This window comes from Vicia villosa, linkage group LG6 (assembly GCF_029867415.1).
Source record: "Vicia villosa cultivar HV-30 ecotype Madison, WI linkage group LG6, Vvil1.0, whole genome shotgun sequence".
In the NCBI taxonomy this organism is placed as follows: Eukaryota; Viridiplantae; Streptophyta; class Magnoliopsida; order Fabales; family Fabaceae; genus Vicia; species Vicia villosa.
Genome location: NC_081185.1, coordinates 72,466,731 through 72,488,024, shown reverse-complemented (window position 1 = coordinate 72,488,024; position 21,294 = coordinate 72,466,731). Strand labels below are relative to the sequence as shown.

The following is a 21,294-nucleotide window of genomic DNA, read 5'->3' as shown; positions in this document are numbered from 1 at the left end:
ATTAACTCAAAATTTTAATCATTTTTGAAAAAAAATTATTGTTGGAAAAATTTGCCAAAAAGTAAATTTTCGGTACCCTTTAGCAAATTTCTGGTACCCTTATTTGTGCGATACCAAAAATTATTTAATTTTCACAAATTTCTGGTATATATTTACCGGAAATTACAAATTTCCGGTACGATTTACTGGGGATTTTAAATTTCCGATACTTTTACAAAACTCATTACTCCATACCGAAAATTTCCCAAATTTCGGGTATATAACCCGCTACCGGAAATTTCAAATTTCGGTGTGTACCAGAAATTTCTTTAAACCTAAAATTTTCGGTATGGCAGATGAAGTTTTATATCTCTATGGTCCTGAACCGGCAACTTCAGCTTCTTCTACGGATTCTTGCAGTGATCTTACGCAGTACTTCGTTACAGATACGGTATGTTTACCTTACTCATACACAATTTTTTTTTGTTTTTATAAATTAATGCACCTATGTGATTGTATGTTTTTGTGATTGTCAGATTTTTGAATCACGAGATACGGTTCTAGAATGGGCACGTGCTATTGGAAGAACTCATGGTGTTGCTGTTGTTACAATCCGATCCGATTCTGCTAATGGAATGCGATGGAGGAAGGATAAATTGATTATGGGCTGTGACCGAGGAAGAAATTACAAAAAGAAAAATAAAGTTGCGGCCCCTTCTGATGGCAATTCTACTATGAGGCTTAGATGTCCATTTAGGCTAAGATCTGCTCCGAGTGGTATGGGTTGAAAGGTGGTGGTTAAATGTGAGATGCATAATCATAGACTAGATAAGGATATGTTAGGTCATGACATCTTGGGGCGTCTAAAAGATGATGAAAGAAAGTTTGTGAATGACATGATGAAGTACAATATGGAACCAAGGTACATCGCGTCTGCTTTGAAAGACAAAGACCCAGAAAATCTCACGAATATTACCCAGATTTACCGAGCTAGAGCAACATACAGACTGGGCAAGAGAGGTGCACTGACAGAAATGCAAATGTTATTGAGCCTTATTCACCAAGAGAAATACATGTGTTGGTCTAGAAATAAGGAGAATTCAGATATTGTGGCTGATATCTTCTGGACACACCCTGACTTTGTCAAGTTGTTGAAGATGTTTCCTCTGGTGTTGATTTTTGATTGCACGTACAAGATAAACAGGTCAGAATATTAATATTAATTTCTCCCATCTTAAAAATATGTAGAGTGATCTAGTTTATGAATGTGTTTTTTAATCGTGCAGGTACCGGCTACCACTGCTTGAGATTATTGATGTTACATCATCAAAAATGATGTTTTTAGTTGCTTTTGCATATTTGGAACACGAAAGGGAGGAGAACTTCACATGGGAACTAGAGAGGCTCAAGTTGTTGTTCTATTCTAAGAAGTTGCTACCAGATGTCATGGTGACGGACCGAGAACTTGCTTTAATGAATGCCATTGATTCCGTGTATCCAAATGCGTCTCATTTGCTGTGTACATGGTGATTTATGCGCAAGCTGGGAGGCTGTGAACACAATGTTGAAGTTGCATCTAGGTTCCATAAGAGTGTCGTTTCAAAAAAGTATCGTCAATATTAAGCATCGGTATAACATTCCATTATATTCTCAATTGCACAGTTTTGTTTCAAGATAGTGTATACAAATCATTGGAAAGGAACTAGAAAGAGTCAAGTTTGTTGGTGCGAGCAAGCAGAGGTGTGTTTGTTACATTAGAACAACACATGGGTTACCATGTGTGTGTTACCTCGCTGACTACCATATTCTAGGCATACCTATACCTTTGGAATATATTCATGTGTTTTAGACAAAAATGCAAATTTTAGAATATGAGGTGAGTCCTAACGAGGGGAAGTGGGATTTAGAATAGGAGTGCAAAGAGTTGAAGCGACAATTCAGTACTATGAATATTGTGGGTCAAAGGGCATTGAAGAAAAAAGTTCATGATATTTCCTATCCATCCACATCTTCAATGTGTCCACCGCCGGTGAAATACAAGCCAAAGATAGGAGTTAATAAGAGTAGAAAAGGGGAAGAAAGTGATGTGCATCGTGATCCAAGTCAGTGGGAATATGCTGATGCTTCGCAGAGAGTCATACTACAAAGAGATCATGAACATAGCCAAGTGGGATTCAATCGTCAACCATGCCGATTGGGAAGCAACCTTCTGCAAAAGCCAAGTACTTCTCACAATTTCGTGCTTTCTAAATGACATTGTTGATGTTGAATCGGATGGAAATTATGGTTTCCGTTGTATTTCATCTGCTTAGGATGGGGGGGAGATACTTGTTATGATGTTCGAAGACAACTGCATCAAAGGGACACCCGAGTCAAAAGTTATGAATTTTCAAAGTTTTACAAAAGTACTGTCAACTACTGGATAACCTGTTACTTCAAATCTGGTAACCGGTTACTCTATTGTAACCTTACCCAATTTTCCCAAAACACGCCCAGGTAACCGGTTACCTCAAAACGAGTAACTGGTTACTTCATGTTTCAAAGGCCAAAATTCACAATTTTTCACGAGGTAACAGGTTACTTCAAAATAGGTAATCGGTTACTTCACTGTTGTAGAGCCAAAATCCTGCAACTTCTTTGTTACGATTTTTATCCCTTAAATTCATTATAGGTCCTAATTTTTCATGTCTAACACCAGTATCATGTAATTATTCAAACACACACACATCAATTCTATCAATTGCACCGAAATCATACATCATTCACAACATTCATCAACACCTCAAAATTCAACTTTTTATGCAAACATGGTTATTAAAGCATGGAATCTAATCCCCACCATAGACTATCATCATACAAACCCTTATAATGAAAGAACCTCACCCTTACTTTGGATTGAAGGTTTCCATGAGCTTCCAATGGGATTGCCCTAGCTCTCTCTTCTCTTCTGCTTCTACTTTCTTTCACAATTGCCCATTCTAATTTCTTTTCCTAATTTTCTTTTGTTTTATTATTCTTACTAATTTCTAATGCTACTAATGAGCTTAATCTCTCATCCCCACTAATGCTACTACTAACTCTATGTTAGGCCCAAATGCTAATAACCTCATTATATTATTACTACTAATTAATTAATAAAATAGCATAATGCTAAATAATCCCATAATTATATCAAATAATTCACAAACACACCATAAAATAATTAATTAAAATACTGGAGGTATTACACCCGTCACTGATCGTGGGAGGAATAATTGTTCTAATAATGCAAAAACATGAGAATCAGCATATGCGGGTCGGTTCAGACACTAGTAAGAACTGGCTGAAAAGTCAAACATTGGAAAAAATGTTTCTAAGGATGCAAAAATTGTTGTGATCAGGGGCGGATCCATGTATACTAGGATGGGGGCTCAAGCCCCCACAAAAAATTTCAATTTCATTTAAAGTATTATATTATTATTTATTTAGCCCCATTAAATTTAATTAAATTCATTATATTACACTTATTCAATTACCATAAAGTCATATTATAACTCTTTAATTAAAACCTCCACACATTTATACTCCTTAATTTTTAGGCATTTTCTTTGACTTTCTATCAGTTGTTTTACTTCAACCTATAAAATTTTGATTTTTAATGCTAAAATTATAGATTTTGTCTTTTATTTATTTAATTATTTAATTTTAATACATTTAAGTTTATCCTTTTATTTCTGCTACAAAAGTAAGTTTGGAAGAATTATTTTTTGTTATAAGTTTTATTAAAAATGATTTATGTTTGTAGCATGTGTTATTGTTGAAAAGAAATTATTCATTAGAAAGTTTGTGAAAAATAGAATGCACAACCATATGAAGGATGAATTGTTAAATGATTATTGAGTTACTAATTATATATATAAACTAATATATTTGATAGTATTGTTGATGATAAAAAAAAGTCATAAAACATTGTTAGAATATGAAAACTAGTATATTTGATGGTGTTGTTGGAAATGAAAAAAATATATAATTCATATGATTTTTTTTTGTATTTTAAAAAATCATAAAAAATTCTTTAATCAAATATATAAAATATTTTATCCCCCACTGAAGAAAATTTCTGGATCTGCCACTGATTGGGATGTTGTAATGATAGATATGTATGACATTTATTTTATTTATATATTAAGACGGTTTGATATTTTACCGACATTTATGTTATTCAAGTTAAAAAAAATTAAGTCTCAGTATTACCGGAAATTTGAAATTTTCGGTATTTTTCTTTTACTGAAAATTTAAAATTTCCGGTATTTTTCTTTTACCGGAAATTTAAAATTTCCGGTAGTTTTATACACTGAATTCATACCGAAAATTTCAAATATCTGGTAAAATTTATGGTACCGGATATTTCAAATATCCGGTACCGGAAATTTCAAATATTCGGTACCGGAAATTTTATATTTCCGGTATGAATCATCATGCGCATTAATTTTATACATTTGTGAAATTTCTGATACGGAATCGGAAATTTAAAAAAATCCAGTATTCTGCAGGGGTAATATGGTAAAATTTTATCCCTTAGGGGTGTGGCATGTATAAAAATGAGGGTGACATGTAAATTCTTCCTAAAAAATAGGGACCTCAAATTTATTTTTTATAAGTAATAAATTTGAAATAAATAAATATTAATTTTTCGGATTAACATGTAGGGCTGGAAATGAGTCGGGTCGAGTCGAACTCGACTTAACTGAGTTCGACTCGTTAAGAATTGACCGAGTTCGAGTTCATGACGAACTTTTTTTTCATCTCAAACTCGACTCGTTAAGAATTAGCCGAGTTTGAGTTCGAATTCATCATAAACTTTTTTTCCAGCTCAAACTCGACTTGTTAGAAGTTTACAAACATCTCATACAACTCACTTATTTCACGGACTTAAAAATAATTTTTTAAAGTGTATTATATATATATATATATATATATATATATATATATATATATATATATATATATATATATATATATCATTTTAAATTAATATTTTTTAAATTAAACAGATAGAAATAAATAAAAGTTATAAGATTGTAATTTATACGATGTCAATTTAATGTTAATTTTATTTGTAGAAATTTTTTGCTCACTTGAAAATATAAATTATCAATTAAAACCGTTATTAAAAAATATGACACTAAGATTTAGAGCAAATCTTTAAACATACTCTTAAAGACAATATTATTATCTCATATATAATTGAATTGACTCATAAACCTAACGAGTCGAACTATGTATAATTTAAAACTCATTTAGTTAACGGATTTAGATTTTAGCTCATATTTAGCTTGGTTCATGAACTTAATTCAACGATTTAATCGGTACCAAAATGTTCTACTTGTAATATTCGGATAGTTTTATTAAATAGGACTGTTTATTATAGGACATAAATTTTAGAGAGGTTCAAATATTGCTTACCAAATTATTAAACATTAGATATTTAGATATTCCTTATCGATAAAAAAAAAGTAATATATCATTAAGCTTAAATAAAAAATAAATAAAATATAAATACTTTATAAATGATATACAGCTGATTTTCTTTCATTTTCATAGAATTAAATTTGACTTTTGAAATCATGAAATTTCTTTACGAAAAATACTACCAACTACTTGAACAACCCCATCAATAAAAAAATATGTAATCTACTTAATTTTTCATGTTTTAAATATGACTAATAGATCATACATGTTAGGTGAAAATAAACATTATATATATTAAAAATACAATATGGTTGTAAATTCTAGCCCTCATTACATTAATATATTGTATACTATATTATCTATTTAAATAACTATTTTATTTAAATAGTTGTATAAAATTATGTAATAATGTATTTATTATATATAAATTTAAATTACATTAATTTATATTTTAAACTTACGGAAACATTTTTACTAATAATTAATTTTGATATCGCATTTGTTTCATTCTATTTTTTATCTTCTCATTTTACAAACACTATACATTTTTGACCTTTAATTAAGTTTTAAGGTGCTATTGCACCATTAAAATATATAACTATTTTATAGCTTTTAAAAAACATTATAAATTTTTTTTCCAGTTTTGTTTTTAAACTTTTCAACCCATCTGATATTACAATGTCATTATTAATAATATTTTTTTTATAAAACATGTTAGTGATTTATTTATGCATTAAAACTATTAAAATATCTGTATATATGCATAGATAATGATTTTATACGTGCATTAGTTATCATACTTTAAAAAAATATTGATAAATTTTTAATTTGTTAATATTGAATTTATAGTTTCATTTATTTCATACAATGGAGTCACTATAACTACCAAACTTCTTACAATTTACATCATTATCTAATATCGAATTTTGAAATTTTAAATATTGATTTTTTTTTGTGTTATTTATAAGGTGAATTGATAAATATCCATCTTTATCAAAAAGATTTAACACATAATAAAATATATTAAATATATTTATGCAATACAAATGAATGTATAAATAATAATAATATATATTTAACATTATATTAAATAAAATATTATTTTAATTTTTTTAAAAAATTATTTTATAAAAGATAATCAATTTTAAAATATATACTAACTCTCTTATTATAATCTCCCTAATATTTTTCAAATATTTTAGAAAAATGGTCCATAAATTTATAGTTTTCCATATTTCCATTAATAGTTCTGTTTTTACCCTTTCATATAATTTTTAGAAGAAAACAAAATTTATTAAAATTTTATGACCTTTAAATTACTATAACTATCAAAATTTATTATAGTTTTATAAGTAGCTGCAACTATAATCAACTAAATAATCTATTTATTAATATTTATTTTTAATTGATGATAAAGACAATATATTTTTTTATATAAAATTTTAATACAATTAATAAAATAAAGATATTATTCTGTAAGTAATAGTTAAAAATTCCTATTATATTATTGGATCTTTATAGTTTTAGTGGTGTCTATAATATAATAAAATTATTTAAAATTTACTATTTAAAATTTGATAGTTATCAAAAAAAATTCTTTAAATTATTTTATTAATAATATTTTTCCTATTTTTTTTTTGAATTTTGAGTTATTATAAAAAAAATTCAAACTTTACCTTAACAACAATTTAATTAAAACTAATAACTCCATTAATATTTTAACTACACATTATAAAATTTTATAATGAAGTATTAGAAATTATAAAATTTTATAATGAAGTATTAGAAATGATTTAGTGATCGTTTGAAAAATTAATCATCACTGTAGAAAAAAAAACGCATTCAATAACAATACAAAATATATAAATGAATGTTATCATGTAATACAGAAACATAAGGGCAACAAACATAATTATTAGATATTAAAATAATATGTTTAGTAAAGTATTAACGTATTTTGTGTTTGAATATTTTATATAAATTTTTATAAATAATCAAACTTTTTATTTCATGCATATTATTTCAATAATTAGATTAATCCGTTTAAAGTTAAAATATAAATAGAGTATTATAGTGAGTAAATTAATTAGTTTAAATTATTATAAGGATTAATTCATTTAATACTATAATGATATTTTTTTCATAATGATATATATTATCTTTCTTTTATTTTTAAATATTTTAATTGGGAAAGTAAAGTTTTATTTTGAAAATACTATATTATTATTATTTTAAATAAAATAACACTACAATATTCATTACAATCCCATTACACTACTGTCATCATTCACCTTTCTCTTTTGAATGTCCTCAAAGTTTTTATCGAAAAATAGAAATATCCAGAGATATGTTTGCTTTTTTTTTTTTTTTATTTCAATCTTGTAGAAATACATGATAGGTAACGTTGGTATCATTCTCAAATCATCAAGAAAGTAAAGTAAACAAAAACTTTTGGAAAAAAATTAACATAAGGAGTTTTTAAAATAAATGACATAAATCAAACAAATGTGAAATTTAAATCAAAGGATACATGAGGTTTAGAGAGATTTGATTGGCTTTAATAAATAAAAAAATGGTTAAGAATAACTCTCAATTATAGACGTGGCAGATTAGAAAGAATGAACATAACTTTTTTCTTATATTATAATTTTTTTAATATTATAAATAAAAAGAAACGTGTGTAAAAAAGTGTGCAAGGTGCGTGTATATATTATTTTTTATCAAATAAAAAATAATTTGGTTTAGATAATTGCATAAAATAATAATGTAACATATATTATTTTATATATAACTTTTAAATTACATTAATCAACATTTTAAACTTACAGAAGCATCTTCATTAATAATAATTTTTTAAACATCTTATTTAATTCTTTTATTCTTTTCTTTATGTTTTTTTCTCTATATTTTGAAATAATATGCTAATTTTTTTTTTAAAGTTATTGTTATCTACTCTAGAATTTTAAAGCATTTTTATAGGTAGTCCAATGATAGCACTTTAAAAAAAATAAAGTTTTTGTTTGATTTTTTTGATTGATTATTTTAGTTGTATTATTAAATTTGTAAATATTAATAGCATTTTTTATATATAAAAGTGTGTTATTGATTTATATAGGGGTGACAAAACCAGCCGCTCGGTCGACCCCGTCTTAAGTTCGTAAAAAAAAGCGGGACAGGCATGTCCGCCAAGTCTAAACGAATCTAAGAATCAAACTCGCCCCGCTAAGGTGGCGGGTTGCCGGGATTTCTCGCCTATTTTTTAATTAATATTTTTTTCTTCATTTTTTAATAAATTAATTAAATCTTTTTACCTTTCGATTAAAATTTTCATTTATTTTTTAGAACAATTTTTTATAAAGCATTTTTTAAACAAAATTTTACTTACAAAAATGTTGCATATAGTCACAAATAAATGTATAAATTAAATCATAAAAAATTAAAATTACTAGAATTAACTAAAAAAAATGATGGACTTAAGGGTGTGTTTGGTTCAAATGAGGGGGAGGGGAGGGGAGGGATTTTAATGGAGGGGAGAGGAGGGGAGGGGAGGTGAGGGGATTTTTTTAATCAGATGGGTGTTTGGTTCAAACGAGGGGAGTGGAGGGGAAGGGAGGGATTTTAATTAAAAATATGTTTGGTTCAGGAGGGGAGGGGAGGAGTTTTATTAATAATTTACATTTTTATCCTTATTATCTTATATAAGTGATACAATATGATATTCAAATGTGAAAAATCTATAACAACTTTGAAACCGTAATGAATTATTTAACACATAAAATATATAAAATAATTTATTATTAAATATAAATGGTTTAAATTTTTTAATAAAATAAATAAATTAATTAAAATGAAAAATTTAAAATTTGATATAAAAGAAAATATGATAGGATACATAACAAAATTAGAAAATAAACATAAATAAACATAAAAGAGTTATAAAAAAAAATCAAAAAAGTGAAATGATTATGATTTATATTAAGGACAAAAATTTCAAAACAATTTGAAGGTGGAGAATAGTTATAATAAGTTGATAAAAGCAATCGAGAAATATTACACAGAATAGAGCAATAATACAAAAGAAAATGAATAATTTTAAAATATTAAAATTAAACAGAGGATATTATAGTAATTATAATAATTTTTAAAATATTAAAGTTGAGATTCCCTCCCCTCCCCTCCAAATCCCTCCGATTTGGAGGAACGCAAAAAGTGTGTTTTGGAGGGGTTTTGCTCCCCTCCCCTTCCCTCCCCTCCCCTCATAAAATTTGAACCAAACACATTTAATTAAAAATATCCCCTCCCCTCCATCTACCCCGAACCAAACACACCCTAAGACAAGATAGGCTAAAGGAATAGGCGAGATAGGCTTTGGTGGGCGACAGATTTTGGCAGAGCGAGTATTGGCGGACGAAAAATTTTAGCGGGACAGACTTTAGTGGACGGCGAGTCCAAAATTTCAACTCAACCCCCATATTATGGCAGGTGCGCGGGCCAAGCCGGCGGACCACGACTCATTTTGCTATCCCTAGATTTATACATAAAAAATTAAAAAACATGTATGCAAAACAAAAAACATACAAAATTAATTTTTTTTATTCTCATTAAATAAACACGACTCTTGGAGTCACGCAGTAATTAGAAAAACTTAAATTTGCAACCATAAAAGTAGATCGTTAAATTTAAGGTGATAAATTGTCGACCGTGACCGTGAGAATGTTGAGTGAAAACATATGACCATAGAATTTAATGATGTAAAAGATTTGCAACCATGGTTGTTGACTAAAAAAAGTAGAAGCAACTATTTTATAATTAGTAAATGTATAACTTTTGAACCCAATGGGTAGACACCATTGAACCCAATGAAAAGACACCATCCAAATCTAAATATTTTCTTGTGACAAAACTGCAAACAACTCAGGAGATAGTTTTCCACAATCATAATCATAAGTAGTTTCTTCCTATTACTCTATGCTAAAGTCATTTGAGTCCCCATCTCTTAAATTTATAATATATCATTAAGTTAGGTAAAGATTTAGATAGTACACTAACATATTTCGCATATATTTTACGAAAATAAATAAAAATTTAATTAAAATCAAAGGGCAACACATCTTCATATAACATTTTATAATACAGTTCTGCTCCGTAACACGGGTTGCAAAAAAATAAATAAATCTGATAGTTCTTTACCATTAATATATAGTACTTCACGTATTGCAACAGAATTCATAGTTCAAAATACCTTTATTAAAATAAATACTTCATAAAATTTCATCACACTTTATCATCCATGAAGTCATACTTCAAAAATAGTTTAAGCACCACAAATGGTAATTCAAAGATCTTCGAATAAAACAAAGAACATAATAGTTCCAAAACAAACGATCCCAACCCCGATGTTACATATCAGAACAAGATCCACTTGACTCAACAGAAACTAAACGAGCGCACTCTGAAGCTACCTTACAAGCTTCTCGCGCTAAACTTGATCACCTGCAAGTTACCCACGTTTCGAGGCAACATTTCCAAGCAGAAAGAGTGAGTAAATCATAATCATTATAAAAAGCATAAGTAATAGATATAGTAGTCATGACATAGGGATAACAACATAACATCATCTACTACATATATAGCATAACAACAATTACTAGTATTCCACATCAAATCACCACAAATCAAAAATCAAACTAAACACATCACTAATTTAAACATTGTGCAATGCCACAAATAATGAGATACAACATCATTAAACTCATGCATGTGGTACCAAAACATCACTGATGACTTAGTCATCGTTATCTCCAAGATCCCCACCAATAGGATCGATTCCCGCTTGGAACCACATCATTTCACAAAATTGCACTCACTCCACACTATGGGATTGAGGCCATCACTGGGCCATATCGTCCTTTAAACATCTCCGGATCAATATCTTATAAAACATCACTGGAATATTCGTCCTGACAAATGCTATGAATGCATGATGCGCAACAACACACAAAGATAGGACCACGACTAGTCAAAACATATCATCATTCATCATGTTCATCTTACCTCACAACAAGCTTCATAATACGCATATCATAACATCAAGATCATCATAAAAACATACATCAATTCACAACAAAGCCCAGTTAACTCAATTCATGATGGAAACCACGTTTCTTAGTATATGATCACTAAGTATCATCATCTTATCACGATATAACTTCTATAAATCTGAGTCCTATGGTTTATTTTATTTTACTATATTATAGATTATTACTCTAGCTTCGCACCGCTTCGAACAACAAGTCAATCGGAGTCCTACAACTCAAGTTATGAATTTTACAAACTTATTTGGTTTAGGCAATATTCACCCGGTGAGGGGATATATTTGCCCAGGGACTGAAGCCAGTAGCTTCTGCCTCCACTCGCCTACTCGCTCGCCCGGCACGTCCTGGACACGTCCATTCGCCCGACAAATCCATGTGAACATGGTTTGCTTGTTGCATCATCCTGGACACGCCCTAAAACATCTTTTAAAATCCCATTACCTTAGATTGAAGTTTGATTATCATTCCTCTTCCTCTAAGCCCTAGCTATATTCTTCTCCCAGCCTCTTCTTCAAATGCGATTTCATAAAATGAATAGTTAAAACTCCAATATATCTTTTTTGTCAAACTTACCCCTTGGACCCCAAATACGGTCCTTCTACCTTTGCCCTCAATTAGCCCCTTTAATTGAATATCTTAGCCTTGTCATCTCTAACACCAATATTATTCTATTTCACTAATTAAAATAATCCCAACTAATTATTTTAATTATTCTAAAATACCCTTAATCCTCAATAATCCTCATAACACACATGAACATCGCATAAATCACCAAAACATCACATACCATCATCAAAACATCAAATACTTCATAAGGACTCATGTATTCACGCTAAAGTAATTAAATAACTAATTAAATAATTAATCTAGATTTTTGGGGTGTTATAGTAACTGTCAAGGACATCCTCAATGATTAAATCATTAGACGGTTTCACATTCTCAAATATAGATGTAACTATTGAATTTCCGTTAGGTAGATTAACTATTATGGACTTATCTTATCATATTTAACAAACCAATCTAAAGAAGGACATATGTAACGTGTAGCTCTTGTGTCCAAAATTCAAGTTACACTACTATGAACATTAAAACTTGCAATGTAAGGATTAACTCCCTTAGTTAAGTTGATTGATCATGTGTTCTTATAAAGTAGTGTCATCATATTTTGGTATTAATCCTTGGTCAATGTCATGCTGCCATTGTCACTAGTTGATCCCACTGTTGATTTTGCTTTTGAATCTTCACCTTCTACTTGATTAACATACGAGTTTCCTCTTCCAAATCTTAGTGATATACATGCTTCTTGTAGCAATTGTCAATGATGTGACCTATTTTACCATAATAAGTACAAACCTTCACATTTCTTCTTCCTCTTCCTACATTATAGTTGTTATTTCATCTACCTCTTTCAAATTATCTTTGTCCTTCAACTACGTTGTAACATCACTATAAGGTTGCTAAGAATTAGTGGATTAATTCTAAATTAAGTATGTATTTATATATTAAGAGTTGTCAAGATAAAATAAATGAAATGGTTAGAATGTCTCTAATGGCACAACTGATAACTAAAGAATGGTTTAAATAAAAGGAACTTAGCTAGAATGGGACTAGATGGCAAACTTGTAAATATTACTTGGTTAAAGAGCATTTTAGATATGAGGAGAAAGTATGACATAAAAAGGGTTGTTTGGCTTGTGAGAAATCATAATTGGAAGAAGAATGGAGATCTTAGAGGCAAGAGAGGAGAAGAAGAACTAATGTTCATGTCATCTCCAAGACCCATTTTCGCACTTATGGAACATCCCTCACTAAACAGGTTATAATTTTTTGCTCATAACTCCTATTTATGAAACTCTTGAAGTTCTGAAATCTACACAAAATTCCATTCAATTTTATAAATTATTTCGTTTTCATAAATTCTATATTGAAGGAGAAAATGCGATTAAAGTTCAGGAATTCTTGCTGGAAATGGATCAAAGTGTGGTTACGGGTTTGACAATGTTAGAGGTAGAATTTTGGCCAAAATGGGAGTTCTAATGTATCATGAATATCATCCAAATCTCCATTTAAGAAATATGAGTTCCATTAGTTAAATACTTAGGTAGGAATGAGATTAATTGCATGATGAATGAGTTAGTGAGATAATGTTTGCTATGTGTTCGTTTTTGAGTTATATGGAACTCTTGTCATTGCTTACTTGAATTAATTGATGGAAATGTGTTCTAATAATGCCTAAATGTGTTATTGGAATTGTTAATACATGTTGGTACTTGAACGATGATGTTGGGGTTTACATGTTGGGATAAGGGTTTGAGTGAATTGATGTCAAAATCCTCTTTAAGTATGAACAAATGGAATCATAGGTGTGGTAACTGAAATCATATGTTATTTTGGTGTTGTTATGGTGATGAATTGTCTATGCCATGATAGGGGACTTAGGATATGGTTAGGATACAACTTGGGACTGTTTTCATGCAAGAAATATGTCGTTTTTGGCTCTGCTTCAGGTGCCAATAGATTGCATTAGGATGCAAATCGATTGTTGCTTGACAGAAAAGTGATTTTTATTGTTTCGGCCATAACTTGAGTTCTATAACTCGAAATGAAGCACGGTTGGAAGCGTTAGAAAGGTATTTTAATGATCTTTGTGAATATGCTTAGACATCATGCTTTTAGTTCAGATATTAAATATGGTAAGTGTATGTCTAATGCATGTATTATGTTAGGAATTGCATGATTTGTTTCCCTTGAGTGCAATTTCGTTCCGTAACGCAAATTCGACGCCTCTTATGTCCCGTGTGATTCTAATATATGATATGGATTGTTGAACACCAAATTATGATAATTTAATCTATTTGTGTGTAAGTATACTTTAGAAACACATTATGTGAATGTGATATGATATGACCATTGTTGACGGCCGTTTGTTCCGGTTGAAAGTTCGGAGATGATTGATTGTTTTTGGCTTGATGCTATGTTGTGAAATGATCATTTGTTTTTCGTTTTTTCCCGTTGAACATTCTTATATGATTGTGATGTATGCTTGAATTGAAGCTGGCCTAATTACTAGGTGTAAATCACGTACGACCCTAGCTGTGTGATCAATGGGTCTGCCCTGGCTGTGTGATCAACAGGCTCATACAATAGCGATGTGCTTGTGAGGGTCTTAAAATGCGTTTCCCACTCGTCGTTAAAACATTGACGTTATCGGTATGTTGTACACACCTGAGCTATCATTGCGATATGCTGAGAGGGTCTTGATAATGGTGTTTCCTCTAGTGGATAAAACATATGAGTGCTTGGTATGGTGAGGTTGTGATTCCATGTAGGCTACATCACTTCAGATTAACTCACCTCTAGTGGTTCCACATAGGCAATACCATTAGGCTTTCACCCGGTGGAATTGTGTAATCATTACAGCGTATTTGCACTAGCATTTAACACATCTGTGTATGGATGATTGATGGTGTTGTGATGCCACTTAGGCAAGGTCACAATGGGTAAAATCATCACGGATAGAATTCTATGTAGGAATGATTTGTTTCATCTAGTGGTATGCATGTGCAAGTCTTTTGACGCGTAGACACATGAGGTAACCCATCGAGGGTGTGATTGTGTGACCTAGGTAGGGGCATTAACGTGCTTCTGGATTCCTCATACACGGGTACGAGTCTGCATACTTGTTTATGATCGGCTGTGTGTCTGTTTGCTTGTTGTTATCTCATTGGTTAGTCAAGGGACTTCCAATGAAGATATTACCTCTTATTGTGTGTTTGTACCAGACCGTGAGGAAAATCCTGGATCCACAGTGGATCCGTTTATTTGCATGCACCCTGTAGAATCGAGTGAACCCATAAGATAGAGGAACTCACTGAGATTTAGTAATCTCATCCCAATCCTCTTATTATTTTTCAAGAACAGCTTAGAAGTAGAATAATTTCTAGATGATTCTTATTGAAGACGGTGGACGAGCAGATGGCAGGATGACCTCATCAGACGATGTCTTTCCACTGTGCAGTGTTATGGACAAGTGTATTGTATACATTTTGAACATGAGTTGATTTGTATACGATTTTATTTCCTTTTATTTGCCGCTTATGTATGTTTCTTGTACCAATTTTTAGCATCACTATATATTGAAGCGATCACCATGAAAATGGAATCAAAGAAAAACTGTTGATAGCGCAAAAGAAATAGAGCAGGACGAACACGCGCTACTACAAATAATATATTTCATAGTGAAGCTTTCGCCTCAGCCGAAAAATAACGAGGTTTTATGCCTTGGTGCGCTATGTTTTTTTAATAATAATAAAAATAACACATTCCTTTGGTTTTTAAGAAACCTAGGGAAAAACAAATTAGGACACGCTTCGAATCCCAGCTTTTGAAGTTTTTGTTTTTATTTGTTTATAAGTGTAAATTAAATGAACTAACCCTTCAGTTTTTTCGATATAACTGAGGGATCAAATAACCAGAATTCACTATAAAAGCACTCATCAAACAAATTTTAACCTAATCCTTACTTATATGAAGCCACCAAAACTCACATGCATCATTCTTTGGGATGTATTGCAATACAGAAAAAATCTTCAATTTTCTTCTATCTAGAACAAAACTTTTTTCTGCCCTTAAAATCTATCTCACATAATGGTGTTGATGTTGTTGTTGTATTTTTTCTCATTTGATAGATTGCAAGTGAAGAAAATTAATCTTGCTTCAAAGATTTATTGTACATTTCTAATAAAAGAAATAGTATGACATTTCTTGTGTACTCCTCTCTCTTCAAACAAACAAACTACTAAAAAATGGTGAATTTGAATGCAAAGTTCTGACATTTAAGCATCATTCTTTTAGAAGTTGGAACTTAAATACAGAAGGGAGATTCAACTTACACAAAGAAGAGAGCTTAACCTTTTAAAAGATTTGTTGTAAACAATTTATCTTAATATTCTGTGTAAACATTGTAATATTTAAAAAAAAAGGAATTATTCACCTCGATTTTAATCAAAAATCGAGGTGATAGTTTAAAGGAGATGATAATATACCTCGATTTTATAGTTAAATCCAGGGGTATAATAATCAAATTTGACTATAAAAATATTCGTTAAACAGATTAGACCCTAATCCTTAATAATATGAAGTCGTCCTAAAGAGAGAAAATATTTACCACCGCTACAACATATCTCTGAGATGGATTGCAAGTGCAAAAAATAAAAATTCCCATTGACCCTGGAAACAGATCTCTAGCATCTTGCATGAGACCTCTAGCATCTAAATCTTGATATCATCGAAGATTTGTTGCATACAATGTAAATTTAGTATTATGTGATAACAATGTAATTAAGAAAAAAATGCACATTTACCTCGGTGATTTTTCATGACTGAGATGATAGTTAAACATTTTTTTATACTATATACACCGGCCTTAACAAATCTTTGTCGTCCATTTAATGATTATCAACGCCAAAGACGCTGCCATTAGTGATCTGTGTGAAACCTAAGGGACATCCATTATAATAACACGTTGAATATTGAAAATCTAGCCTAAATGAAACATATGAAGCGTTTGAAACCTAAAGACGCTTGGAAAAGTTCTCTACGATGGATTGCAAGAGCAGAAAAATTTTCTGGGTTCAAGGTTTATTTCCTTAAATATTTATTCGAACCGAAAATGATTTGATTTTTTATATTAATTATCTTACCATTTTTTCATCAGAAACAATTGCATGTAAGATTCAACAGAAGATCTTTCCCAAGATTCAATAATTAGAAGATTTAAAGTCTAAATCTTGAGGGGGTTTGATTTTCTTCTAGATCCCTAAGGAATTTGATTTTTATCTTGAACTCTAGAGAATTTGACTTTTATTTTAATTTTAATATTTTGTGTAAACAATATAATATTGAGTAAACAATATAATATTCTGGATAAACAATGTAACAAATTTTTAAAAAACTAATAATCATACTCTCAGTTTTTTTAATAAAACGAGATAAAAGATACGCTAGTTTTAAAAATAATAAAGGTATAACTGTTGGCGTTCGAACTCATGCGCATATAATTATACCTCTTGATTTTTTAATCACCGATGTATTAAGTCGAAATTTTTCATGATGTCCTTCGTTACCTCGCTACTTTGATCGAGATTAAAAGCGTTATTTTGTTGTAGTGATACTCTATTACACCAATTATCAAAGTTAATTATGCCACGTCATCACCTATAACTATTCTATAAAATTGAATTATACATGATACATAAAATGTAAAAGCTGCCATGCATGATGAAAATATATTTCTTGTACCATAAGCAACATGGAACTAAGGCTATTCTTCTCCTATAACTTCGGTCAGAAATGACAATCAAAACAGCACGACACTCAAAACACTAAATCATCGAAGAAACATCTAAATACACCACTTTTTTGAATAAATTGATTTAAAAAAGAGTTGAGATATTACTTCTGTCCAAAAATGGCTAAAAAATTATCCATATCATTTGAATTGATTTTTTTTAAAGTACCGACACTCAACTAGATATGAAATATTTTTCCTTTATTTTATGTTTGTGAATTAACACTGCTAGAAAAATTATTGTAACCGAAGTGATTTGATCTTCTTTTCTTTTCTCACTTTTCCAAGTGTATTCTTACTTTCTTTTCTTTTTTTTTTTTTTTAATTTTTTTTTTTTTATAAACTGAAAATTATCATTAAACGAAAAGAAGCAAAACAACAAAAAGAAAAGGAGGGGACCAAGACAAAACCCCTTACAAACCACAAAGCCTTAGCCTAGGAGTGCCCTCTAAGACTAAGATGTAGTCTTTAACTACACAAGAATGAACAAAATTAAACCAATTATAACTACGCAAAGAAAACCCGATGTTCGCCAGCATATCAGCACAAAAATTGGCCTCCCTATAAATATGGGATATCATGAAGTCCATGGTGCGAGAAACCGCCACACAATGCAGCCAACGAGATCTGATAGACCACGGAACAAGGGAAGCATCCTGGAAAGCATTAACCACCAATGTTCAATCTGTTTCCATCCAATCTTTGGTCCAACCAAAGGTAGTGATTTTATCCATAGCAACAAGAGCTGCATAAAGCTCAGCCAAGGCAGCATTGCCATCACCTAAAAAATCACAGAAACTGCCCAAATGACAAGCCTTATCGTCGCGAAAAATGACACCACACGCCATCAAGGAAGGATTACCAGAGGCATAGCCATCAATGTTAACTTTAATCCAACCCGGAAGAGGAGGATGCCAAAGAACCTCCTTGATAGAAAACGGCCGGCGCGGATGAATGTTGACATCCTTCTTAGTTTGCTTGAAGTTGAATTGAAACTTACGTGTAATTGTACTTTTTAAAAAGGCTGAGTGCTTTTTTTTGTTTCTGTTATGTCGGTAAAAACCTTTTTTAAAAGCAATACTTTTCTTTTTTTTATAGGTTGACATTTACTACAATCGTTACATTATTACATCTTCCTAAATTATTTCAATTATTTTTATTCCAGATAATAATCTATTCGGTTAAGATATTAAATTATTGATTAGATTGATGGGTCACTAATTATCGATAAAATATTCATAGCATAAATTTTATGAGACGAAGATTTAATAAAAAATAAAAAATAAATAAATACTACAACCAAATGTAATACTTCAACTATTAACTTTATTTTCTTTTAAAATAAAACATTAGAGCTAATGCTTCAACCAAATGTGATAAAAATGACTTGTGAGAATCTCCAAACTTGGGGATGATTCAACTGAATCATCTTTGGTTGCCCTTAGAGCTAATAATTCTTCATTTGACTACTCCGATCATTGTCACACCCTTAATTTGGATGAAACAAATATAAACTTTGAATCTAAAGTTGAGTTTGGTAAAATATGCATCCATAAAGTGATTGAGTAGTATAATGTCATCTTATTTTTGAACCATTGTTAACTCAAAGTAACTTTTTCGGGTGTAACTCTTTTGGGCGTCCTTGACACTTCTCCAAGATAATCATAGAGGACCTTGGATATTTGTGGATGACTTAAATGTGGTTCTTGGAGAAAATGAAAAATGAGACAAGAGACTGCCTAACAAATTATGTTGTGAAGGTTTCTTACTTTGGACGAACGCCTACAAACTTATGCAAGGACGGATCCAGAAATTTTAATAAGTGGAGTCAAAATTTTTATTATGAATATTTATAAGATGTTTTTTCTTTTCTTTTTATATGGATTTAAATAAATAAATATTACAAAAAATTAGTTGTGATAAGAAAATATATAAAAATAGTGTATTATTAGATATAAAAATATATATGGTGTGGGGTCAACTGCCCCCATTGTTTACAAGGTAGAGCCGTCCCTGAGCTTATGCATTGGGATACACAAGGAGTCCAACTTAATGCGGCTGGATGGTGAAATATGTAATGACATATGGATGAATCATTGGAACATAATCAATTGGTATAGCATAGTCGAACATTGCTCTGATCGTCACCCTATAACTGTAGTGGTAAAAAATACTCGAACGTGTTCACACACTCGAAATACAACAGAGTCGCCACCAAATTTTATTTATTCCAAAAAGGAAAGGGAAAATATCGATAAAACCCACGAAGAGAAAAGGAAAGGATAAGATGGTCATCGCAACCAAATTAGGGTTCGGGAGTCGGTTAAGCAAGGGGAAGGTATTAGCACCCCTCACCTCCATCGTACTCGATGGGACCCATTTAGTTAGTTTCGTGTTTAAGTGTTAGCGTGATGTTTGCGTTCTCTTGCTTATTAATCGAGAAAAGATAAAAGAAAGGGTTTTAAGTTTATTGTGAAGAAAAAGAAAAGATTTTTTATTATTGTGCTTGCCAAGACGTTTGTGTCTTGTGCCTACGTATTCCCTCGTGCAATGGGAAAGTCAGAGCAATCGCAGTTCGGGCGAAGAACCAGAATGGTTTGTTAATTGATTTTAGTGAAAGGTACTCGATCGCTTTCAAATGGAAACAATACTACGCGCACATGGATATGGGATGACTACAAGAATGGATAACTAAATCAAGAGTAAGACGAGATTTTGGCCATCATCGCATTCGAGTGGAAGATATTCGATCTTCACATGTGGAAGTATGTTTGTATATGAAATTGACTAAGTGTCTCGTTTATGAAAGGAGGTTTTAATATGAAAAAGGCGATAAGGCAAAAGGTTTGAATGAAATTGAAGTTGTGTTTTAAAGGGATGTTTAGTGAACATTTTGAGCATAGGTGTGCACCTAGCGCGTTGTTCACCCAAGATATTCAAAAGGATGCGAGCCCAATTGTCACTTGTTACCCACATTGGTAAAAGAGGATATTGAAGGACTTTTAGTAAAGGATTGAGAATAGGTGTTCACCTAGCGCGTCTTTACCCAAGATATTCAAAAGGATGCGAGCCCAATTGCACTTGTTATCCACATTGGTAAAAGAGGATATTGACGGACTTTTAGTAAAGGATTGAGCATAGGTGTTCACCTAGCGCGTCTTTACCCAAGGTATTCAAAAGGAAGCGAGACCAATTGTCACTTTTTGTCCAAGTTTAATTAATGTTTTAACTCAAAAGATCAAAGATATTCAAAAGGCGTTCACCGATTGTCACTAGATCTTTTGATTTGATTAAGAAAGGTTTAAAAAAACTTTTATTTTATGTCTTTTTTAAAAAAAGATAATAATAAAAAAAAAATATATTTACCGTCTAAAAATATGCAAAGATGCAAAATGCAAGCTATTTTTTAGTTGACTTTAA

General features: G+C 30.7%; 1 protein-coding gene across 1 annotated transcript; it reads left to right on the top strand.

The window, feature by feature from the left end:
• Nucleotides 1-788: 788 nt before the first annotated feature.
• LOC131613861 (protein FAR1-RELATED SEQUENCE 5-like) lies at nt 789-1,509 on the top strand. The gene is made up of 2 exons (XM_058885498.1): nt 789-1,183; nt 1,266-1,509. The coding sequence occupies exons 1-2, from the start codon at nt 789-791 to the stop codon at nt 1,507-1,509; spliced, it is 639 nt and encodes a 212-aa protein (XP_058741481.1).
• The last annotated feature ends 19,785 nt before the right edge of the window (nt 1,510-21,294 follow it).